General features: G+C 45.6%; 1 protein-coding gene across 2 annotated transcripts in view; it reads right to left on the bottom strand.

The window, feature by feature from the left end:
• CECR2 (CECR2 histone acetyl-lysine reader) overlaps window positions 1-25,743 on the bottom strand; it is a 97,630-nt gene that overhangs the window by 25,247 nt on the left and 46,640 nt on the right. For both annotated transcript variants that reach the window (XM_075051222.1, XM_075051223.1), the window contains exon 2: window positions 20,287-20,381. In XM_075051222.1, the coding sequence (XP_074907323.1) occupies window positions 20,287-20,381 (95 nt within the window). The remainder of the gene's footprint in view (window positions 1-20,286; window positions 20,382-25,743) is intronic.

Below are 25,743 nucleotides of genomic sequence, written 5' to 3'. Positions count from 1 at the left end.
CCAAAAGTGCTGCCACTTTCTGCCTGTTCCTCCACTGGTGACTCTGGCAGGACATCTGCACGGCCCGGTTAATGCACCCGGCTTGGCCCCCGCCACACAAAAAGGCTCATTTCCAACATGAGTGTACCTCCCAAACAGGGTTCAGCCCAGAGGACTCTCTCCTCTCTTGTGTCCCAGATGATCAAGCTGAACACTTGAACTCTTCATAAACATCGCTACTAAAATTATCTTTCTCATTTTCTAGCTGGGCCACATTAAGTTCCCCTTTCATTCCCAGCAGCTCCTCATATAATGCAAGGAAACACACATTTCTTACCCTCATCTGGCATTGAGGGTAATGTCTCCATCTGACACATATTAAGACTGCTGATAGAATTTAAGGCTAAAACAACTCCTGTCTATATTTTAATGAGACTTAAGTCCTTATTCTGACTGCTGAAGGTTTCAAGGGAGGGAATGAAAAAGGGCTGGTGAGGCCATGTGTCCCTAAATATAAAACTTCCTTAAGATCTGTCCATATCACTTTGAGTCCTGAGACTTGCCAGGCTCTCTCAGCCTGCTCGAGTTGTGTACCCTGAGCACAGCAAAGGGGGACCCCCCATGCCCCAGTCATTCTTGCACACACGGGAAGTCCATATGCCAGCAAGAACACCACTGGGTACACATTCCCACCAGCTCTCAAAAAGGCAGCTCGACTTGATAGGTTTTTGGCACAAATGGATTACTCTATATGATTAATGGAACCATGCCAGTGCTACAGAATTGCATTTGCCTGAGAAATTGCTAACTACTACAAAAGCTATTATTTTTTAACAAAGAGATAGAGGAGCATGATCCAACTGAAGAAAGATCATTAAAAGTCAACAAGAAGTTAGCTATTAGGCAGGGGGCTTCATGTGTTTGGTAAAGACTGGGTGTCTTTGCAAGGACCATGACTGGACAGTGACTGCAAGAATGAAGGAACAGATGCCACATGATTCCTCAAGCCATGTCCACCTGGCAGTGTTCCCCTTCCTCCTCGAGTGGAGAGAAGTTGATGCTACCACCCTGCAGATCACTCCCCACCAGCCTGCTTATTTCTGACGTCAAACGCAAGCTGACCTCCCAGAGATATCCCCTCTCACCGGATGAGTGTTACCAGCCCTCCGGTTGTATTTAACAACAGATGCTTGAATGTACCTGGATTGAGTGCCTTCTGCAGCCTGCAGTCTGCTCTTTTCTGCATGACACAAGCAAAGCATTGGTCCAAGCATTTTCAAGTATCATTGTTTTGCCCCACTAATATCAGCAATCAAACAAATGCAACTTGAAACAGTCCCCTACACTGACAAAGCTTGGTCAAAAAAGGAGGACTGGCTGTTTTATGAAATTATTTCTGTGCTGCCTTAAGTACTAATTTTAGGGTAAAAACTACAGCAACTATACTTTTTTAAAATGAAATACTCAGTGCACAGTACACCTACCTGAAGTAGCTATGCATTCCCACAGTGTCTTCCTCATATACCTCAAGACCCAACCCAACTTCCAGCAATGACTTCAACGTGGCAAAAAGTGCAATACTAGATTGTCTTTATAGACTTTTTATCTTTAAGAGTGCTATTTGATCACACACAGCTTAAATGTTAGATATTTACTGAAGCCATTGGATTAAAGGAAAAAGAGAAAGACAGATTTGACTAGCTTTTGGAACAGAAATAGTGATGAGAACATCCTTTTCTGAAAGCAGGAAAGCAACACTTGCATTCAGATGCTTAGTCTGTCGCAGAAGGGGAATGACTGTAAGGTCTCGAAGAGCATCCAAGTTTCAGCCCCTTGAGTTCAACTCTGTCAGAGCTCAAGGCAGAAGATTACTTCATCAGATCTGATAGAGATGCTCTGGCTATTTCCAATAAAATTGACAGATAAAACAGTTTCCCTAGGATCCTGAAAAAGTTGTGGGTGACATGGGATGCCAGGAAGAAGCAACAAAAGTAACAGGGTTTTATCTGCTTCTGTTTTTCTGGCTACATTTTTTTCTACCAAAAAAAAGGCAAAGGCATGGATCAGACAAATACTTTTACTGCTTGCATGAGTTCACTTATCTTGCTCTACCATTTTGGCTGCTCTCAAAGAAAGCTGATCCAGGAAGCCCCTCAATTCCAGAAGATCATCTGAAGTCTTTGCCTATGTAACTCTCATTCCCCCTGGGGACTGGCTCTGTTGACTTAACCAATTTGGTTTGAGTTTGACTTTTGCATAAGTGGCTAACACTAGAAATTTCCGCCATCCACCCAGTGTTCGATACATTACAAGCTCTGTTCTCAAGAGTACTTTGAGTTCCTACCGCCATCAATTTTCAAAGACAGCTACTGTGCATTTGTCGCTTTGAATAAGGATAGAAATGAGAACCAGAGATGGGAACCAGATGTCTCAAGGCATTCCCAATCACTCTCAGTCTTACCCAATTTACATTTTCGCTCTTCATGGGGGCCAGCCTCTTTTCTCCAGACAAATGTGGGGTGCTCATCTTCAACCTGTCTGCCACACCTATGGTTAGTCTCACTTAGGCCGTCTCTATTAAATTTCCCTTTGAAAAAGGTTTCTGAAACAGTCCCCTTGGTTTGGCGAACAAAATCTGCAGGGAGCACAGCAATCTGTGAGAACCCAGCTCTTGGGGTTCTTCCCCATGCAAAGCAGAAATGCTCAGGACTAACTGTTTAGCATTATCCATAAAGTTCAAAATCAAGAATCAGACAGAGAGGGTCCAGGAGTGGAAAGACCTGGATGCGCTCTGTCGAATACCCTTTTTTCAAGCTCACTAATAGGACAGTGACACACCTGCAAGTGTGGCAAGTCCTACAGAGTCTCTGCTTCAGTTGAGAACCTCCAAAAACCCTTTTGTAGGTAGGAAGAAGGCAGGGAGGAGATCACTAAGCTGAGGAGACAGATATATGTCTTCTCCTGAGGTTCTCAGCATCACTGAGACTTGTAAAAACACTCAACCAACAGAGGCAATGTTAGGTCAGCAATGTCCTTTCTCTACAAATTTGAGTGTTCCCAAGGAGGATGCACTGGTACATGGACACATTCTGTCTCAGGGCACATATACAAAGGAAAATCAACTCTCTCCTGAAAGTAAAGTGGGGGTCCTAGAAACAATTTATAAAAAAGTGTGAGACCGTGGGCTACAACTGTCACCATATCTCCACCACTTCTACCCACCCCCGTGCTGTACAGCACAAACATCTTCCATACAGCTTATAAACCAAGGAAAAGTATTAGAGAAATCACCTACAAGAGGTCAGAAAAGTTACCTTAGAGTACTCTGTAACTGTAAAACTTCATCCTTCTCACCATCTTTCTCCCCATCCCAACTTCACTAGCACCATTAATACTTCAGAAAGCTGAGACAAAGTTTCTCTCACTTGTCACAACATCCCTTACTTTGCAGTTGCCACCTGATGCGCAAAGCAAGTTGGATAGAGGTAGTAGGGAAATGGTGGAATAGTACATGCATATCTACATGATACATTCCAAATGGATGCAGGTGATTTCTCGTGAGCCCAATGCAATTCTTAGTCTCGTCCCTGGCTGTGCTCTGAAACCACAGGGTCGTTGTCAGTGGTCCCTACCTTTTTTTGCAAGGATTAGAAAGGAGGTCAAAGCTGAATCGCACCTGTGGTTGAAAGTTTTAATCATATGTTGCAGACCTCTACATATACAAAAGGAAATCTGGGGCACAGGGAAGGAGGTGACCTAGCACATCAGTGTCAAAGGGAAGGAATAGCGGCAGACAATCCACAAGAGTATCAGCAAGGCTGCAGCTCAAGTTGCCTGCGATCTTTAGTAGCAGCTGCAAAAAAATCAGGGCATAAAGAAGACGGGAGCAAGTCAAAGGAGGGGCTCCTCTCCAGCATGGGTATCAGCGTCCAGAACAGTCAGAGAAATGATACACCCCCTGAGAGCTCAGCGTCGCAGCCCAGCCATCTGCCGCCCGGCTGCCTCCCAAAGAGGGAGGTTTCTCTGTGTTCCCGGAGAGGGGAGCTGAGGACTCCTCCCCCCGCCTGGCGATCCCAATTCGGCAGTCTGCCTCCGCAGTGGCTTCCCCTGCTCGCAGAAGAGGCACCCTTCCCATTGCCTGGGCTTTCAATGCACGGGGCCACGCTGTTGTTGGAAAAAGAAGCTTGGCCAGCTCGCGGGGCAAGCCCCCATCCTGCTGCTCCTTCACCGTGCCCGGCTTCCCGGAGGGACTCCTTTGGAGACCTCTGGAAGAAAGGGTAAAAATTTCACAGGGGTGACAGGATAGATGGAAAAATTTGGCCGGAGCTTCTGGTGCACACGCTTGGGAGGGGACAGCTGCACCTAGAGACCCCAGCCCTACAAGCACCTTGTAGGGCAAACTCAATGTGAAATGCCTTCTGAGTGAACTCAGCACCGTTGGGGCTGGGATTATGTGTACACACACACGCACTTTTTTTTTTTATCCTCATGCCCAGAGGAAGCAGAGTCACTTGTGCTTTTAGTTTTAAAGTCTCCAAAGTAAATCAAATCTTGGCTGGGAAACTGTAAACAAAATCAAGCCAAAAAACCAAAAGCAAAAACAAACACTGATTCAGTAAGAGAGTCCCCGTGTCAATCTGCACTTCCCGCAGGCAGGGTGCCATAGCCGGAGTGTGGAATTACTGTCACAGCACACTTCCCTATCTGGCCTATTGCTGCCAATTTTGCTATAAGCCCCCCCACCCCCCGCCTCCACTCCCCTCAAAAAAAAACCCTAAAAAACCCCACACAAAGGCCCCAACACTGCAGGAGTAAAAACTGGATTAAAAGAAACATTAGGCCAAGGAGTTAGAAATATTGGAGACAAAAATCTCTCAGAGATGCTCAGATACTGCTGGTACACACAGATAAGCCTTCTGAAAGTTCAGATGCCAAATAATTGCCTGGACCCACTAGCTAGAATATCTATCATGTTGACAGTGTTTTAAGTCTCTTGTTACATTTAATTTACAAAATGCAACGGAAGAGTAAATACTGGAACGCTCTTGAGCTAAAACTGCTGGGAAAATGGCAAGCCTGACCTATGTCTAATCCCAGACAGTATATTGTTCTGTACTTGAGATTAAAACCAAGAACCCTGACAAAACCAGAGGATGGCAGAGAGCAGGAACAATAGACCTCCTCTACCTCCTGCCCAAGAGTAGTATGTGGGAGGAACATGGAAAACAAGACTGGGAGAGCTCAGCCATTCCCTCAAAGACTATTTAAACAGGAATATAATTACTTTCGTAGTTCCTTTTACGGAGTTAGCCAGTAAGAAAAATAATAGAGGCAATACTTCTGTCTGGTAAAAGCTTTAAAAGCTGAAAGACTTGGATTCCCTCAGCCACCCAGCACAAGCGTTGCTTTTACAAGGTTCTCAGAAGTATGTGAAAAAAGACTTCTTGGGCATCTAATTCACAGCACACAAAAGAACAGGTTTTGCCTCTGTGATCTCTGTAGTTAAAAGAAACAACAAAAAAAATCAAGGTCTTATCAGAACAGACATTTTATCATGGAATTAATTTTATGGACTGAAGATATTTCACCTTATGGGCTGGCACCTTTTAAGTTCTGAATTGGCAAAAAGGCACCAGCTTGGTGTTGGGAGTCACTCAGGTGTTAATGAGAGCATTAACTGACAGATGGCATTCAAGATATTTCTCCCCTCTCCAATGAAGACAGCTTCTTTGCTACAGCCGACATCAGAAAAGCTTAATTCCTAACAAGCATACAATGCTTTGGCACAAAGGCAAGCCCTCTAGAAGGTAATGGGAAGGATTCAGGGTTTGCTGGGATGACCTTAGTCAAACATCATTAACAGGGTCAGGAGAAGCAAAGCCTATTTCAGAAGAAAAAAAATAATGTAAGGGCTCCCATGATCAATCTATCGTGGCTTGTCAGAAAGAGAAAGCTTAGGCTGACCTTAGAAGCAATATGAGTTACTACTACCAGCCTGACCTTGAGCTCTCATGCAACAATGGAGACTTTTTTTTTTTTTACTGTATTAATGAGCTTTCTTATCTGAGGTGGGGGAGGAAGCCTTATGGACCAGCTTGTACTTTACCTTCAAACAATTTTCCCTACTGAGAAGCTAAGTCAGACATGATGCAAGGGAAAAAAAGATACTACCTCATCCTTCTGGGAGAGAAAAGGCTTGTGTAGGTATATTCCCCATTTCCTTCCAAGCCCTCTGTGTGCAGCCCACTCAGAAGGCGTGCAAGCCAACAGAAACCACATATTCCTCAGACCATGGGCCAACTTGTCATCAGGGCAATCAGACTGGCAGAGGCTCAAGGGCAACAAGCACCTTGAAGGGTGTCTCCTCAAAACACTTCACTGCAGCAGAGCAAAATGACCGAGAACCTGGAGATCCAGGAATCACGACCTTAAGCTTTAACATCCACGTTTCATTTCCAATTCAACTAGCAGTGCCACTAGCTGCACCACCAGTGGGGACAGACGTCACAAATTCCAGCCAGGGACAGTCTCAAAGGAAGCAGTAACTCCTGGCCACATCAAACTGGTGACAGACCTCAGCAAGGTCCAACCCTGGCAGAGCCCTTGTGATGGAGGAAACAAACACGCAGGCTCATCCTCCTTTTCAGTGCCCACTTTTGATTCATGCCTGGAGAAAACCAGCTGGCCTGCAAATGGCTGTGAACAAAAGGAGGACAGCTGATATTAACAGACCCTGAATGAGACCACAATAAAAAAAAAAAAAAATAAAAATCAACTGGACTGATCAAAGCTCCAGAGTGAAGTTTCTCCTCCGAGATCCGGAAAGACAACAGAGATTGCTGGAGTACAAGACTGTCCCAAGAGGCAGGCACGTACAGGCCTGCCTCTTGTCCTCCACTGCTAGCTAGAACTAGTTTTCTGAGTGCAGACATTGCCCAAACCTCAAGTAATTCTGTGGCTTACCGGTGTGGCCATCAGGAGCACTGGCAGTGAAGGGGAGGAGAAAGACACCTGAAGAATTGAGCGGGTGGATTGCACTGAGCTCTACACACAGTGACCTTTGTCTTCACCATTGCTGAACACGGGAAGACATTCTTTCTACATTACAACCATGGTTTTGTTTCGAAGCATAAGGAAAAAAACCCAGCTGGTCAGCAAATGTTTAGTAGCGGCAGGTCTTCCCCAATGTAGTTTGGTCTAACTCCTGGATTTGGCAGACTGAAACATGAGTTATCAGAGGTTTCCACATCCATGAAAGACACAGCCAAGTCTTCCACAAAAGTAAAGGACAGCAGAGTAATTTCAGCACCCCTGCAATTCCTGTTCCCTGCCCCTCACTTGTCCACCTCCTAACTTGTTTCCAGAGCTCAGATGTGGCACTGAGACCACCCCCAAGAATATGTTGAAGGGATGCTTCGAGAAGACATCAGGGTTCTGGACCTTTCCTCCAACATGATAACACAAAGTTAGGATGGGAGGTTCTCCAGCAGAAGGGCTGCTCGATCTTGCTAAGGAAATCTAATTTACACTGTTGGATGCTGGGGAATCCACTGCCTTCCCAGATGAACTCCCAAAGTGTTCATGTTTAGGAGAGGGAAAAAATCAGCTAAGAGAAGCCAAGGCTGTCAGCACCTAAGAATACTCCACTCCTGCTCCTTGTCTTCCTCCATCTTACCTCAAGCTATCATCCATACAATAAAAACTGGGGAAGCTGGAAGGGGAGCTGGCAGATACGCTGTGTCCCACAGAGAAGCAGAATAGGAACAGCTATGGAGCGAGGCAGTGTCTCCAGGGAGGCAGAGAGAATGGAGAGCTGATGTGGGCTGTCTAGTCTAATAAGGGATCACACCACAGGAGCATGTGCTGGCTTGACAGAAGCAAGTGCAGCCACTTAACCTGGGTATGACAGCTGAAGTGGGAGCGTTGCTTTGCTACCCCCGAAAAAGGGGAGCACAAAGGAAGAAGGGGAAGGCCTGAAGTCACCACAGCTGCCCACCCTTCAGAGAGGTGCCAGGTCTGCTCACGCAGAGTTCTCCCCCCAGTCACGGCAGAAAAACCGAGCAACTAAGGAAGTTTCCAGCTTGGGCTCTGTAGCACTACTAGACCACGCTTACCAACTCTTGAATTAGATGGAGATGGCCTTTTACCTGCTGTGAATTGATACGTGCTGCCTTCCACCCCTTCTCCATCACACGAGGGACAGGAGGCAGCAAGTCCACTCCTCCAAAACTTGACGCCAGCTGTAGGAACTGAACTCATCTCACACAGCAGTGTGGCAAAAGGGCATGCTCTGATCTTCCCCAGCTGCCTCCAGTCCACGCTTCTCCTCTGATTCAGCTTTTATCTAGCAACCACCCTACGCATGACGCAGCCATCGGGGGCGACTCGTTTGTTATTTTGCTGAGAGAAGGCAGAAAAGCAGCAGAGATATCGGTGCGGATATAGCACAGTCCTGTGTTGGCCTGTTCTGAAAAGGCTCTTCCCTTAGGCTGGCAAATGCCGGGGACAGGCGGGAGTGCTGAGATAAGTGTCTATTTGATCTTCTTTCCCCCATTCACCCTGGATTTCTCACTGCTTTATGTTCACAAAACGCCAAGGCAGCTAATCAGTGCTCTGTGACCCCTGTTAATTGGGCTGTGTGAGAGAAAGGCAGCACCGGCAGGAGAAATCACACATACCTGTTACTTTGAACTGTCCTGTCATTTTCTGTCTCCCTGCTTGCAGGAGCTCCAAACACCCTTCTGTGAGCCAGGGCTGCTCTATTTTCGTCGCCATCACCAGGATCAGCAGGAGAGGCCAGAAGTGTTTTGTGTGGTTGTCCTACCTCTAACACCTCAAGGTACAGGGAGGCAACAAGGAGGCATGTTGTTGCTTCTCCTTCCATATGAGAACGTGAAAGTGATTTTTGGTGAAGGAAATACAACCTGAAGATGCTGATGGCCCTTCTTCCAGCTACACCAAACTGCTCCTCACTGCCCTTATCTGCCTCTCTGTTGCTCCCCTCCTACCTCCCCATCAAAATACAAGGAAGAAGAGAGCAGATGCCCAGCATCCATCTCTCCGTCTCAAGAGACCAGCAGCCTATTTGGCCAAGTAAACTAGAGAAAGAAAGCAATTGGGGTGAAGATGTGAAGCACTGGAGGAAAGAGGGGTTGGATTTGCCAAGCCTGGTGGATTATGCAGTACTTGGAGGATAAGGAAGACACATATGGTTAACTAGATGTACACTGGGTGTGGGGGCCTACATTTGATTTTTAGGTAGGAGCAAGGGCTGCTTGGATGTTTTCATTGTTTGATTAGGGAAAAGAAGAAACAAGAATAGGAGCAGCAATAAACCCAGAGCAGCCAGAAACATCCCAAATAACAGCTGAAGGAGTATGGTACCCAAGGAAGAGAAAGTGCTGGGGGCAAAGAGGATGAGCAGGAGGATGCATGCATACACTGCCCAGATTCAGAGAATATTAATAGGATTAAAATAAAACTTAAAACTTGATGACTACCTGTTTGTTTTTCAATGATAGCTCAACCCTTCCTTCAAACTCAGTGAGTCTCTGCACAGTCTCTATGAAGTGAACATTTGTGCTCTCAATGCATGGAGGGTCTTGGGGTAGTGGTATGGACAGAGAAGCAGGAAACCCCTCCCCCACTACTAAAGCTGCAATTTGAGTGAAAACTGATAATGACATATCAATGGGTTGGATGACTGGATTAAAAAAGGGAAAAAAATAATTCTGCTAAAAGAGCCTGAAACATCACTGTGGTGAGCAAACAGTATTGCTGTATATATATATATATTTTCCTGAAAACATGAATTAACGTAGCAATAGATGAACAGAAAGGATTATTTACCTTGAATGAATACAAAGAAGAGACAATTTGAGACAGTTTTAAAAATTGTCTTTTTCCTTAATTGTAACTGCATGAATATGATTAATTAAATGTGATTATGCTATTTTCCATGGGCTTTGTTGGATTTGACTCAGGATGACCACGTTCACACCAAAGGTGTGTTTAAACACACCTGCCCAGCTTTGCCAACATACTAAGACCACAGATACTCTGTACTTCACCATTTATTCAATTTTACCTTTAAGTTACTACCCTGAAACTATTAAAGGGCACAATAACAAATCAGTTGCTTTCAGTGTGATGTACAACCCATGAGAGCAGCAAGGGAAGGTTTAAACACCAAGAATAAACCAGCTCTGTAATCAGCCATGTTGAAACATGCACCCCAGCTCCAGCACGGAGGAAAGCAGATGATATTGCAGCTATTTTTTCTCTTCTTGCCTACAAATAGAGACCTCAGTTCCTTGAGATATGGCTGAAATTGTAAAATATTGTGCATCTGGAAATATATAGGAGCCTCCAGAAAACTCCTGGCAAGATGGTCTGTCAGATATCCTGCCTGTCTGAATGGGAAGAAGACTTGAGTGTCCATCAAGCAACAGGTGGCTTCTACTTCTTTATCAGCGGTTGCACTGGACAGTCCATCAGTCACAGAGGAGACAAGGTGCATGTCCCCAGCACTGTCAGCTGCTCTTTTCTTGCCTTGAGGAATCAATCTGTAGAGTCGAGGGAGCCCAAGAAAGAGGTAATATCAGTTACTGAAGCTTTACCCAGAAAGGGAGGCAGAGTTGGTACTAGAACAGGGTGGTATCAGTGCTGATGCCATCACACATTCTGTCCGAGGTGGAAAGGACCAAGGAAAAAAGTTGTCTCACCCCAAGCGTCTATGACAAGTCCATGATAGAAATAAAGCTACCACATCTGAAGAAAGTTTGGTGTCAAGCTGGCATATGACACTGCAGGAGGATACAAGGGAGATGTCTAAGTGTCTGTCACCTCTTGCCATGTGATGACATTGATCTTGGCTGGGGAAGGGCCAGGGAAAATGGCTTTCATTAAACAATGAATTCCCTGTCATGCTAGTGAATAGGGTCGGAGAGCTGAGGAGAGACAGAGCCCAACAATTCCCTATCCAACGAGATCTATCACCGCAGCTAGCCTGAGAACACGAATTTTTCCTTGACAGTATGCTCAGATCAAGTGGCAAGAATCTCCCGAGACCCTGAAGTGCAATTTTCTGTCAGGCTCAAAATCAGAAAATGAGTGACAGACACTACTGGCAAAGGCAGAATGGCAGGAGGCAGAAGAGAGGTCCTGAGTCTCAGAGCCAACACCAGGGTGTGTCCTGAGGGCACTGGAGTGTAGGATGGTACCTAAGGACGGGAGGGTAACAGTGATGAGATGTCGTGACGATCAGACCTGAGGTTGGTGATACCGGTACACAAGACAGAGGTGCAGAGTAGGAGAGGCACCTGAAGGAAGAATGCACTGATCCGCAGGGCACAGCTGGTCTCTGGTGAAGCGTAAGATCACGAAGAGAAGATTAAGCAATACTGATGCCAAACTGGAGACTTTACAGGCACACCAGCAGGCAGCAGGCTTGATGACACTGACAGACTTAACGGTATCAGTAAATGATGTCACTTTTTGGATGCAACGGAAAAGCAAAGAACCTGGGTTCTCTGCAGAGCACATGCTCCCGAGGTAATAAATCTGAGACACAGCAGTTCCCAAAGTCCGTTTTTGGACTCAAGGAGCAATTCCTGGACCTCAAAACAAAACCCATCTGACCTGGACATTTCTGAGCACAACTTAAAAAAAAGGGGGTACCTTTCCCCTCCACCGCCCAGATAGGAGGTCAGATTTTTGTGAGCCTTGTAAAGGGAGTCAGACAAAGGCAGAAGGGTCCCTAGGTGGAGTGAAATGATGATGCTGAAAGGTCCTGACCAGCATGTGAGAGCTGCTCCTCCAGCCCTCATGTGGATGGATGCCTCCCAGCACCCCTCAGGAATTTGGAGTGCTGCATTCTTCTTTGCCCAGTTCTTCCCCAAGGCTTATCAGACACAGAAGATGGGAATCACTTATAGGCATAACGATCCCACAGCCAGGACAGTGTCTGAAGCCTGCGGGCTTCTGCATTGCTTCTGTGTCAAGTACCTTTGGCTTTGAATAACAAAAGGCAATCTCTTGAAGGATCAAAAAGGGAAAAAAAAAAGAACCAGTGTTAGAACTATTTATTAACTAACCCAAGAACTAGTTCCTGGTTGTTAGATATCTTAAAAAGGGAGAGAGAAGGATCTGGATGCTCAAGAGGGGAACAAGTACCTTGGCAGAAGCCAACCCTGTCAAGCAGTGGGGGGGTGTTTGGGGAACACTGGTGTGGAGTGAGAGACCTGGTAAGTTGTAGGCTGCTGGCTACTGCTTTGAAGGGTTCTGCAAGGGAGACTCTGGTTCATGCATGCCGAGTGTATAGCCAGCACATACTGATCTGACCTGGAAAAGAAGTGCAGTCCTTAAGGGACGGATCTCGATGGCCACACAGACACAATGAAGTGTGAGAACCACTGCTGCGCTCTCTGCTCTTGCCACATGCTGCCTCCATGTGCACACTTTGACTCTTAAGGCATGGAGTTATCTCCCCCCTTGTTTTGTGTCTAATTCTGTGTGACCTTGACAACTAAGCACACAGTGAATGCCTGACAACAAGCCACTCTGGATGTGGTGAAACGAAGATCCACCCATAGCAGCCTTTATCTCAGGAGGGATGAATACAGCCTTCTGGATGGTCCAGAATAAAGGAACGTACCTAGAGCCCAACTTTCACCTTGTGAACTGACCTGGTAAGACAGCAAGGGCTTTGCTTGGTCTGTGATGGCATTTCACTTCTCCCACCAACTACCTTCACCTGCATCTAACCAGACTTCAATCTGTGCTTGCCAATTTTCATCCACATGCTTCTTTGTTTCTACTGCTGTTACTTGATGGTGACGGCTCTTTCTGAAAAGAAGCAGATCAACCCTTTGGAGTTGGAGCTGATTAACTTATGAAAGACCCAAATACATCTCCTATATTCTGAGAAAGCAAATAGGAATGAGGCTCACCGTGCCCCACATTCAGACTGGAAGAGGATCATTACTTACTATGCATTCCTGGATCCTTGAAGAACAAGTGAAGCCAGCTTAATGCTGCATTGTTCATTGCTAGTGCCCATCAACAGAAAGCATGCTCCCAATTCATAGCCATAAGGAAACACAACAGTATTGCTGCACCATAAGCTCTTCCGATTGTTTAGGAGCTGCAGAAAGGACCTTAGGGTATTACAGTGATGATGAGCACTGTGGGGAAGAAGCTAGAGTTATTGTCTTGATGATGATGGGGAAATAGGACACATGCGTGTATTATGGCACAAATCCATATGAAACAAGCCTTTATGTGCCTTGCTGCTCATAGAAAAATATGCTTAACGTGGGAGAAGAGAGTCCCTTTTGAGACAAAAAATACCTAGTGTGGGGTTGCCTTGGAGAAAACAAGCTTAGCAAATTCATTACTTAGAACCAGCCCCACACATTACAAGTTTCTGGGGACAATGGATAAAGACAAGTTTTTACAGATAAATAAATGGGTCCTAAAGAAGTCCCTTTTGGGATTCATTTCAGAACAGGTATTTCCTCTTTTTTCCCCTAAAGCTTAAACCACTACACTGGTTGAGCCAGAAAGAAGCTGAGGAAGGATTGAAGGTAAAATGAGAGAAAAATTAAAAGTATAGGTGGCTTAGAACAGAGACTGACATGACACACCAAATTATTGTAGTGGCTTAGCAGCTGGTCAGCTGCCGCCCCAGCTGTTCATCAAGCTCACTGGGGTAAAAGGCTCCAAGAAAATAATTTCAGAACTTCTCCAGTATTCACACTTGGACTAAAGATCAGTTTCTGAACCTGGCTGAGGTGCTGGGAGATGGCCTGCAAAACCAACCATGCTAGAGGAAAAATCCTGTGCCGGTGATTTGGAGCATTACTATCTTGAAATGCAAATTTCAAAAGTGAGAGCAAAGGTTTCATGTGGAGAGAACTTCCACATCCTGTCCCTCTCTCTCCATCATTCTTTGTCTTATTCCTTCAAAGGAGATGTTTACACTTGCCTTCTCAATTCTTTCTTCATTGTTGCTTTCTTCCTTGTCTCCAGAGTACTTGGTTTGCAACATCAAGAACTTAAAAATACAGCTGTCCATTTCATATTTCAAACTCTGACATTGGCATGATGAGATCACTGCAGTCTCCCAGACCCTTCACTGACTTTTCTCTATTCATCCTTTTAAGTTTAGCCACCTATTCCTCCCTGTCAATGTTTTGCATAGTTCCCTTTCCCCAGCTATCCAATCTATGCCTCTCATCCACCTGCCCTGAAAATAACAGCACAGCTTTCACACTCTTTCTTCCACCATTTTCAGTCCTTATTATCCGCCACATCTATGGAATAGCACTTCCAGAACGTGCTACCAACTTTTCTTCAAATTCTTCTTTAAAGATTCATTTTATCCATCTGAGAATCAAAGACATTTACTTAGCTTTATTTATACTTGAACTCTATAATTTTATTCCACTGTGCTTCTCATTAATCTCTGAATGACTGTGTTATTTTACTGCTGTAATCTCATCCTTCCTTTCCCAACACCTGCCAGCTGCCTCATTTTCACTTTTTACCCTTTAAAAGGCTCACCTTGCATGGCTTGGCTATTATTATAATAAATATTAATATTACATTCAAGATGAGCAATGTAGCCACTTCATCTCCCTCGCCCCCTCACGGTATCTCCTGCGCCGATGATACTGGGTCAATTCCAGAGGCCATCCACCAATCTCCATGATGTATGCGTGGCAGCACTTGTTAAAAGCCACACTGTAAATAATGCTGATCTTGTTGATATTCACTTGGCATTCATGAATATGATTCTGAGTTAGTGAGGTGCTTTGTGGCTGGGCCATTGAAACAGTTGTTATAATCAAGGTCACTGGCACACCTGCAAGAGCCAGCTGTTAAAACCCTTTCCGAAAGGTGGTGGTCCCCAGGTCTGCTGCGACTGAGCTTAGGCTGGCTGTCCCAGATGTTATGGCATGGACCGAAGTGTTGAACTCATTCAGAGTGTCTTAGTACCTTGGCTTAGCTACTCCCACAGCCCGGTTCACCACAGTATCCATGAGACGGAAAACTTGGCAGCTATCCCAGTTAACCTGCCACTTTACCCCCTAGACCAGACCAAGATACAGCGGTTCTCGAAGGACACAGCTCACATAGTCACATGCAGAAGGGCAATTTCAAGATGTTAAGCGTTTTACTGAGGTCACTTTTACCGAAACATGAGACCTGGGGTAACCCCCAAAGTAGCCTGTAAAGACACAGTCCACACAGAATAAAGGGCAAGGATGGACAAAAGTGACAAAGCAGAAGGAAGAAGCGAAATAATCAGAGTTATTAAACACAGCCCTAGGAAACGGGCATTCTGCCCTGATGAGTTAGAAAATTTCAGTTTATCCCTTATCTCTTTCTGATGAAAGCTCAAATAAGTGATTACAGAACAAGCATTAGAAAATAAGCAGAATAGAGGCGGTATTCTTGATTGGCAATTCAACAAGTAGGAAATATAGCTCTTTAGATGCCATACTGGGAGTATTTCTCAATGCCACCACTAAGGATATGAAGGAAATAATTAAGACAATTGTGGGGGAGGGAAGAGGAGTTAAGGAATATCCTTTTATCCATATTAGAACAAACCTGGTGCAAACTACAAGCCAAAGACTCCAAGGTTAGTTTACAGATCCAGAAAGAGTTTAAGGTGGGTGCAAAACAGGTGATCCACTTGGGAAGAAAAAATTCCAATGCATTAAGGGAAGAAAGAACAAGAAAAAAAATAATTGAGTTTCCTAAGGAAGCAAATGCTGGCTGTGGTGCCACAGAAGTCAGTTAGATAGTTTTCAGCTACAGTGATGGACCAATCCCCTGGGGTACTAAAAAAAAACAAAACCCAAACCAAACCAGAATCTCAAGGGGCATATGCAAGAGCAGAGATACTGGTTTGGTTCCTCCTCACTTTCTGGCACCTTTGTCCATGTTGAAAAAATAAAACATGTTATAAGAAAAAGCACTTAAAATGTTTTTCAAGACACAATAGCAGCATACAAAACGCCCCCCAATGAGAAATATGATAAAGTCATTGAAACTTTTTATGCCATCACATTAGAAAAATAGCAAAAATGCAGTAACAGAGCAGTGAAGAATGAGTTTCACCCAAAGAAATGCTGAACAGCGGGAGGTTTTCTGGATTATTTTAGTTGAGTGTACACATCCATGTCACACCATCACTTCTTACTTAAAAACAGCTGCAGAAGGCTCCTGCTGGGGCCGCTGCCGTTAGCTGAAGCTCTGATCTTCCTGTCTTGATACAAGTCATCAAGTCGCATTTCCTGCTGGAATTAAAGTGGCAGCCCCTAGGGACTATGCAGCTGCCCAATTTATATCAGACAGAATCTGAAGCAAGCAGCAGATTTTTTCAAACTGCTAAATTTTTATTTACTTATTTATTTATTTATTATAAACCCCAAAGTCTATTAAGAGTTTTCTCCCTCCCCACTTTCCAAGCATTTGCATTTTTAAACAATTAAAAGAAAACATGGGCATTTCAAGGCCTGTGCACAAAAGCTAGAGGCAGGAAAACGTACGGGTAAAAACTCACTGGCATCAAACCAAACTGTGCCTATAACATAAAAATGAACCGAGAGATCGAACAAAAAGCTTCAAGGATATTAGTTATTGCATCGTTAGTAGTTAGATGATACGGATGGTATATGAATACTATGAAGGTTATTTATAAAACAACAAAAGCTGCAGATGATGGCACAAAAGTATTTTGGGTCAGAGCAAAAAGAGGAGAGCAACAGGGAAACTGTCCTGGCCAAGTGCTCAAATCACCCGGTGCCAGGCAAGGACAGCTACAGGGTCATTGCTAAAGATGCCAGAAGCCAGAAATGCAGACTACCGTCTTTTTTGTTCTGTACTTCTACAGTGCTTAACATGGCAAGAACCAGGTCAATGAAGAATGTTCCTAACAGTTATGATAGGTTATGATAAATAAGAGTTTGGAGAAGATCATGTGGCATCCCATTAAGTAGTCTCTGTAGTTAAACACAGATACCCATAACTCAAAGAAAGTCTTAAGTTACCAGACATTCAACACTCCTTAATCATCAAGCAGAGTAAAAAAACAGTCTCTCTCTTGTATGTGTTTCTTTTTTTTTAAAAGAATATCAAAACCAAGGCAAAGTTGCTCTACTTCAAAACCAAGAATCACAGAACCCTACAAAAGTATTAATCTCTCTTTTTTTTAAAGAATAAAAAACAAATCAAACTAGAGTATGTTAAATTGTGCATTAGAAGGGCTCTCAGCTAGGTTCCACTTCCAAAATTACTTGAGAGCACATTATAATTAGCAAAGGTATGTGACAGTTTTATATCCCTCTATGATGCATGATTAAAGCCAGGCAGCCCAGCTCCACTGCAAGTTCTGCATGCCGTCAAAACAGATGTGACAAGAACTACAAGCTGCTCCCAGACAGACTGTGAGAAAGCATAGGCAGATAACTTTTTGGCCATCAAAGAGGTAAGACACGATACAAAACTAATTAAAGCTCAAAACTCCTTGGAGAAGTAGGTAAACTATGTTTTATATGAGGTTATGTGAAGCATCTTGTGCTTGAGCCATAGTGCTCCAGCCCAAGAACAAGGATGAGAACAAGCTCCTACCTTCCCCTCTGAGGTGCAACAGGGAGCAAAGTTTACAGCCTAAAGATTAACAGCTCACAGCCTTGGCACGAGGATGCAGAGCACAAATGACCGGAGAAATTGCTGCTGTACCGCCACTGTGATGATCTGTGAAACTGCTGATTTTTCCCATGCGAGACAGATACTTACTATCTGTCTGCAACAGAAAAATATGGAGTCCTGGCCCATTGTGAAAAGCCAAATCTAAACTCCACACAAGTTCTGCCTCTTACGTTTGCATGTCTTTGTCTGCTGAGCGCTCAAAAAATCAATTACAGGCTCGACTCCTTACCATTAACTGGAGACAAACTAGGTACAGTAGGGAAGCTGTGCATCAGTGAAGGCCTATGCTGCTTGAACTCGGGTTACAGGGAGCAAAGGTTTTGGAAATAAATGTGTAAGGAACAAGGAGAACTCTAGGTTTTAAAAACACACATTCATTTGGATAAATATTCCATAGCTGGTTTGTAAGTATGAAACAGTGAGCTAAGTTTGTTTCTGAGAAGTATACCCAAGCCATCTTTTTTATTCTCGTTTACCTACAGATTTCCATATTTAGACTACATCTTAATGCTTCTTCCTTCGTGACATGCCTCTGCATACAGCTCCTTTCCCTCTGTCTCCAGGTAGCTTCCCCCATTGCTTCCTCTGCAGCACTTCAGAGCCTACCTCCCTGACATCCCAGTGGCTCCAGATAGTTTTCCTGATATATTCCTTCAGCCACTTCCACCGTGCTGCTCCTGTTGTGTTCTTTTCCTCATCTCCTCTGCAGAAACGACTTTTTTCGTTTCTGCCCTGCCCACGAGGTAGTCGCCTTCTACAGGACCTGCTGTAGAAAGGGTGCAGCTGGTTTTTCCTTCAGGCACCTCATGCTTTCCCTAGCACAACCGTTCAGATGAGGTGTAAGTTCTCACAACTTCACTACGTGACTTTGCACTCCTCCACTTCCTACGGCACCTCTCGTGCGTGGACGGACACACAGCAACAGCTACATAGGTACCCAGCCATGCCGCACACGCACCCTGACTAGGCTGCACAAAACCACAGTTGGGTTACCAGTCCTTCCTTCAGCGATGACATTGCCTCCTTGCAGCTTTTGCATTTCAGAGTTAACCAAAGCTGTATTTACACAGGCACAAGCTGGGACCTACATGCAATACTGAATAACTACACATTGTTGAGCTGCCAGGTGAGTCACGTAACTGGGCGTGAGTGTATATGCACGTGTCCATGTGTAACTTTTCCCAGAAAGACAGACAGACCACTTGCCCAACGACTCACCCATGATTCATCCCTGAATTTTGTTAGTTAGAACAGCTGAGAAAGGGGAGGCAATTAAACAGTGCAACTGCTAAATGGACACTTGTAGATCTGGAGAGTTTAGGAGAACGTCACAATGTGGAATTTATGAGATTTATCAAAGACAAATCTGCCACTGCTTCTACAAGTGTGAGCTGGTTAACGTGGGCAAAACACTTAAACCACTACTTTCTGGTATGAAGAAACAAACTTGCTGCATGTTTATAAGCAAGATTATATTGCTCTGTGGCTATTTTGATGCAGGAGGTACACATGATTGCAGTCCCTTTACAATCAAGCATCTCATCACATCGGTTTCATTCAGAGACAGAAAATGCAGTGCAGCTGCCTGGTTCAGGTCCTGATACCCACTTATGCTGAATGTCAATGCAGCAATGCAAGAGAACTTACTTAAGTGGCAGATATATATATAACCCCCCCCCCACCTATATAAATTTTGTTGAACTTAGTCAATCAGAAATAGAGCTTTTGATGCAAGCACTTATGGTTATGCCTATACACCAGCCTCAGCCTCTGCACAACAGGGGAATCTTAGGTAGCAGGATTGCTTAACACCTCTTCTAAGCAACTGCAAGTGTTGCCGAGCTGTCTTTGTCTCCACAATTATGCTTTGCTATTAACATGATTCACAGAAGAACAAATAAAACACACTGCAACAAGCCTTCATTATCACTGGGAGCATATTTCACTGCATGAGTGGCAATCCTCTAAAGAATGATGTCCTACAGATGTCTCAGTTTGGGACACTACTTTGGTGGACACTAACAAAGTGTCTCTGGATGTTGAAACATCAAGAGTACGTGTCAAATCACTTTCCAACATCCTGCAACTGAGCTGATTCCAATACTCCTCTTATTTCTAAGAAAATAATTAACAATTGTCCCTCTGTAAAGCAATGGGATCTTCCATGCAAGTGAAGTGGCTGCAGAGCAGCAACTTTTATTCTATGCAATACATATAAAATGTCGAAAACATATGTGATGATTTAAAGACTTAGTGTGATATCACTAATTTGACCAAATTGAGTGCAGAGCGTAACAGCAGATGTGAATGTTCACTGTATGCGCTAGTGCTACAGCAGAGCATCAACATTTGCATGGGATCTGAACAAAGAAGTTTGCTTAACAATGGGTCTGTAAAACTAAAAACCTGCAACTCAACCCAAGAAGAGCCAGAATTCCCTTCCACTTGGTGAAGCATCTGGCCTCATTGCTGGTGGCTGCTCATCACTGCCATGTCATCACTCTACAGCCGTGAAACATCCCCGTGACTGTGTTAATTAGCTCCCCTTGCAAAGCGTGTAAGCCATAGAGCGAGGTTACTCACGTGATGTCTCTGCGCTGATAGCAACCTTGAAGTAGGCAGGCGATCAGGTCGCTGATAAACTCCACATCATCCCTGTGAAGAGCAGCTTCCAGTTCCTAATGAGCAGAAAGGAGAGAAAAAAATTTCCAACCATCAAACTAATTCCTTAAAATTTACTGCTAGCGATCAGGACCAAAAAGACCCAAGCAGCCTCAAGTACGTGTACCACAGCAGAGCATACACTGGGTAAGCTGACCTTCCCCATCATTAAAAATACTGCTACTACTACCTCTTCATTGCAAGAGTTTATGGGAAGACCTTGAAAGGCTTTTACTGAATGTCACTCTCCAGCCAGAAGACTAATGCTTTTGTCTGGAAACAGAAAAATAGGGTTCAGTGAGGTTGAGATACTACAGCCTAATAAGAAAGCCATGATTTCTCCCATGTTCAGCTGATGGGCAGGAATCAACGGTTTCATTCTCTTGCTTTGCTTTCCACTTGCTAAGGCTGGTGAGTTCATTTAAAAGATGTGCTCAGAAAGCGTGGCCCTAAAAGCCACTTACACAGAGAAGTAGCAGTTTCAGATGGAGAGCCAGAAATGGCTGAAAGCTAGCAAGCAAATGCCTCAAAGAAAAGCAGGCCATTTTGATTATTTAACTTATTTCTCTTTGGGTTTGGTTTTTTATTGTTGGGTTTTTTTTTTTCCCCTCCAGTAAGAGAGAAAGAAACGATTGAGGGATATCAGACCTCATGACCCAAAACCTCAAACCTTGATGAAGGGGTGGAGAGTATCATGGCTTATTTCACGTAAAGGTGTGACGCAGGAACTGATCCACAAAAAGGATAAACTTCTGAAATGTAGTTATTATGAATTTTGCCCATGTTGTGAGAAATATCTGGTTTTTCAGCGAGCAATTTCAAGCTTTGTTTACAAAATATTACTAGGTTAACTACAGTTGTATTTATATGCCAGAAAATCATTCACAGTAAGAAAAATCCACTTCCTATAAGACTTATAATCTGTAGTATATAGCACTTAACAAGATTTAATATGGATAAACAACATAGGCATAAGAAGCCATTCTTTTTGGGTTTCAGAGTAAATAATGGATTGAATACAAATTCCTACTTGAATGTTACTCAACAGACTGTTACACAAATGGCTAAGCTAATGGCTACAGAATAAAGGTTAATGGCCAGAGAATAAAGGATAAACGTTTTGGCACTTACCCAATAAAGAAGAGAAAGTGCTTTTTTATTAGACCGCAGTAACTGCAGTAATAAAATTATTGATAACAGATTGCAGATTAAACACCGCTTGTAGTTTTTTATTGGAAATGTATTAATGACATATTTTCATTATCAACACTGCTCTTATTTACCTCTTGTGCAATATCCAAAGTGCTTCTCAAGCAGAAGCCTGACATCTGCCTTGTGAAGAATGTATTAAACGCATCTATTATATGTGACAACTTGAGGTAAGGAAAGGGCAGTGGGCAGCCAAAGCCTGACACGGCATCCCTGCCACAGAGCTAGGAAAAAGTCCCAAGAATCTCTGTTCTGGCCTCTAGACGACTACCCTGCTTAGTGACAAATTAATACAAAAACTGCAGTTGCTGCTTGCCACCCCTTGGAGAGAGTGATATTATTGTTGCATAAATAGTAATCACACTATAGAAATAGCAATTACTGGGTAAATTCACTTGGTAAGCAGTTAGTATTTTGGAGGTGTTGACTTATTTTGTTTGTAAATTACTTTAGTGGACATCTGCCTTCTAACAAAATATACCTGAGAGGGGGGAAAAACCCCCCAAAGTATGCAATATGCTAAAACATCCCAGATGTGTTACCACAGTAAACTTGCAGCTTGTGAAAAATGACATGTTAAGACCCACAATAAAGGGTGGGGGGAAAGTAAGTCTTCAGGATGTTCCCCCCCGCCCCGTTCAGCCTCTCCCTCATCCACACACACTTGTGCACTAAAGCTGTCAGTCAGCAGCCTGCCTCTGCTGGGATGCGACAGCCTTTTGTATGAAGGAATATTTAAATTGCTTCCCGTGAGCCTTTTCAGCCTGCTGTTTGACTAACACTCCTTAAGCAGTGGCCACAACCGGCTCAGATAGCCCCTATCTGCAGCCATTGTTTTCCAGGCCCAGGAGTGACCTTTCCGTTTTCGGAGCCGGCAGGTCACCCTGGGAGCTGGGGGACATTCCTCGGGCACTGGGCAACGTGCTGTCTCCTGGGCAGGGACTCACCAGTCTTCCCCAAAACACCTGGCTGGGTAGTTTCCCCCCTCCTTTGCTGCCTCCTCTCTCCCAGGTGGGTGCTCCTCGTCCTTGCCTTCATGGCAGCTGCGGCACCGATTTGGGGACCCGACCCGGCCGCAGATGGATCTTGCAGCCGCTGGCTAAAAGGGGCACTGGGCACGCAGACTGACGCGGGACTGGGTGCAGAGTCCCGGCACCATGCTGGGTTGAGGGGCTCTGGCACGAGTCAGGATTAATCAGCACACATTTAGTACGAGGCTGATGAAGGTCCATCATTAGCAGGTGTAAGGCTGTCAGCGCCTCTGTAAAAAGGTGCTTGCACTGCGCTCCCCAATGCCATGGGTGCTGCCTGTAGCCCACTCTGGACCTCTGGTCCTACCGACAGTCGCACCCGGTGCCAGTCGGTTATGGTAAAGGCACGGTTCAAGTATCACCGTGATTATTTGTCTTGGAAAAAAGATACTGACATTGTCCTGTAAAGTTTTTGTCTACTTTTTTTCTGTTGCTGCTTGCAATAGCGCAAAAGCAGCGAGAGGTGCTTTAATTTCCCAGGACTGGGTCTATTGGTCCTGTTTAACGGAATGGTCCTGTTTAACGGAATGTCACAATTTTTTATCCCGCTGGGTTCTCCAGCTTTCTGCCCCAGAACACCTAAATCCTGGACTTTTCCCACATATCCAGGATGCTGTGGGAACGCCAGGGACCAGGAGGACGCGATGCAAATCTTAACATCTCAGGACCGCGAACAAAGAGTTAGGATCCCCTTGGTTTTTCACCTAACGCTTCAGCCCACATTTTGCAGGAGGAGGAATAAACCTTGTTTTTCCAGCCCTCCCCTCCAACGAGGGATGGCCAGCAAAGCGGCACGGTGCTCGAGTGGTGCATCCGAGCAGAGGTGGCCAAAGTGACGCCAAGGACTCCCAGGAGAAAGAGGCCACCAAACCCCCCCTTGGTCCTCAGGGCAAACCCTGCCCCGGGGCGCCCGTCCCCATGCTCCTCCAGCCTGGCCAGGGCAAGCGGCTGGGTTTCCTCCCCGCCACCATCCTCCCCACGCCTCCAACCCTTTTGTTTTTCCCCTTTTCTCTTTGAGCACTGAGCTGTGAGCACAGAAATCTGAACCTTGCCAAAACGCTTTGGGGACGGCACAGAAAGGAAACAGAAGAGGCAGCAAATCAGCAGAGGAAGGGGGGGACACATCTCCTCCTCCTCTAGCTGGAGAGAGCAACAGACAGGAGAAAAGCAGGATTCTCCCCCTCTCCAGCTGGCGTCACACCTCATTAGGGAAAAGCCTGTTTAACGTCTTTCCCTCCCCCCAGCCCAGGACTAAATCCTCCCTGAGTCAGGCAAGGGCTTTCGGGAAGAGGTGGCCGCCGGAACAAGGGTGACCACCTCTCCCCGGAGGAGCGCTGGCCCGAAGCAGGGCGAGCCGGGGTGGGCAAGAGGGCATCAACCCGTCCCTCCCTGCTCCCTGGGAAAAGAGCTGGCAGGGGTGGGCTGGCAGAGAAGGGCCCCGCTGCCCCACGCCAGGCGCTCCGGCAGGTATGGTTAACCCCACCGGTGTGCTGCTGGCCAAGGGTTGAGTCTAAACCAAACACTGCTCCCCCAGAGCTGCTGTAAGCATGTATTAAACCCTGATATCACCTGCATTTGGTTGCAATTGCTACTTCGGTCTGCTCTTGACAGCACCCAAGTGCTGCGGCCTTATACTCCTTCTTGATATCTCCCCAGATTTTTGAGAGGAAAGACAGTCAACTTCCCGGGTAAAAGTAAACGAATGAGTCCACAGCCGTGACAGCAGTGACACCACTGTCACCAACACCAGCGCTGAGGTGACGGCGGGGCTGCTGCATGCACTGGCTTTGTGAACTATGGAAAGCAGCCAGGAAGACTCCAGCTCCTAGCAAGCTGTTCGCTTGGAGGGCAGTGTCACAAAGTTTGGGACCCTCATTTCAGAAAACAGGCTTTTCCAAACGCACAGGGAAGCCCAGCACATGCAAGAGCCCGGCATGAGCAGGCTGGCTGCTGAGGTACTGGACTACACTTCAAAGGCTTCCTCTGTGCTGGAGCTGAATCACCCATAACCGAATCTGATGGACATAACCAGTTTAAGCACAGCTAAGCCTTGTCCAAGTTAGCCATCAGTTTAAAAACCCCAATCCCTTCAGCTCTATTTCCACACCGCTGCCGTTATCAGCTTTCCATTGCAATGCTCCCAAGTGACACAACAGGCTTTTGCAGAGGCTTTAGGAGATCACCGAAAGCTACCAGTGGGCCATGCCGAGACAGCCCCAACCCATACGCTGAAACTTCAACGCCGTCACTGAATCGAGTCAGGACGTTCTTTTCCCCTCACAGATAACGAATGACAACAGGTACCTGGGCAAGAGTCAGGCAAATTCATGCAAACGAGTACAGTTACTGGGATTGGGCAGGAAGATGGGAAGTCAACTGCGGGTCTGAAATGCTTCCAACAAGCGCCATTTCTCCCTGTGTTGCGTGAAGCCGGTGTGCGTGCTTCACATCTCTGGCTAGGAGCTCCTGCAGTCCTCCCCACCAAAGAGCCAGCCATCCCAGGAGGATGCAGGGACTTGGGGAGGGACCACTGCTCCCCTCAACACATCCCAGAGAGGGAAGTGCGGCACCCTCCTTTCGGCTGCAGAGCACACCCAGTCGATTCACCCAAAGCAGCAGCAGAAGGCCGATGCCATGAATAGTGGGACACGGTCCCAGAGCTGAGGTGACAGAATCCAGCTACACCATGACCCAGTTGCTCTGCCAACCCCCCCAACTCAGCTTGTTGGTCTGCTTGGGTGCTGAGCCCCCAGGACGTACTCAGCACACCTGAAAACACCATGCCCTCACCCAGCAGGCAGAGCGCTTTCTGCAGCCCAGTGCCACGCTCTCCCTGCTTGTGATTGCTGCCATCATAGGGAAATAGTTTTCAAAATATGAAACCTACTGAGAGTGCCCTGTGCTACATGACAAGGCAGCAGGGCATTCTGGGGAGTTAGGGGTATTTCTAGGGTCATGATACCCTAGAAGCGCAAACAGCAGTGGGTTTAGATGGCTGCCATAAAGTCAGAAAGAAGTTGCGGCTCCTGATCCTGATGGAATCTCCTAGCCGTGTTATCTTAATTTTAAGCGGCTAGTTGGAGACACCACCCATTATCCAAGCCTGCAGCTGGACGCGCCTCTCCCAGCTTCCCTACGG

Source organism: Buteo buteo, chromosome 19 (genome assembly GCF_964188355.1).
Source record: "Buteo buteo chromosome 19, bButBut1.hap1.1, whole genome shotgun sequence".
Taxonomy (NCBI): domain Eukaryota; kingdom Metazoa; phylum Chordata; class Aves; order Accipitriformes; family Accipitridae; genus Buteo; species Buteo buteo.
This window is presented reverse-complemented; position numbering and strand designations above follow the sequence as displayed.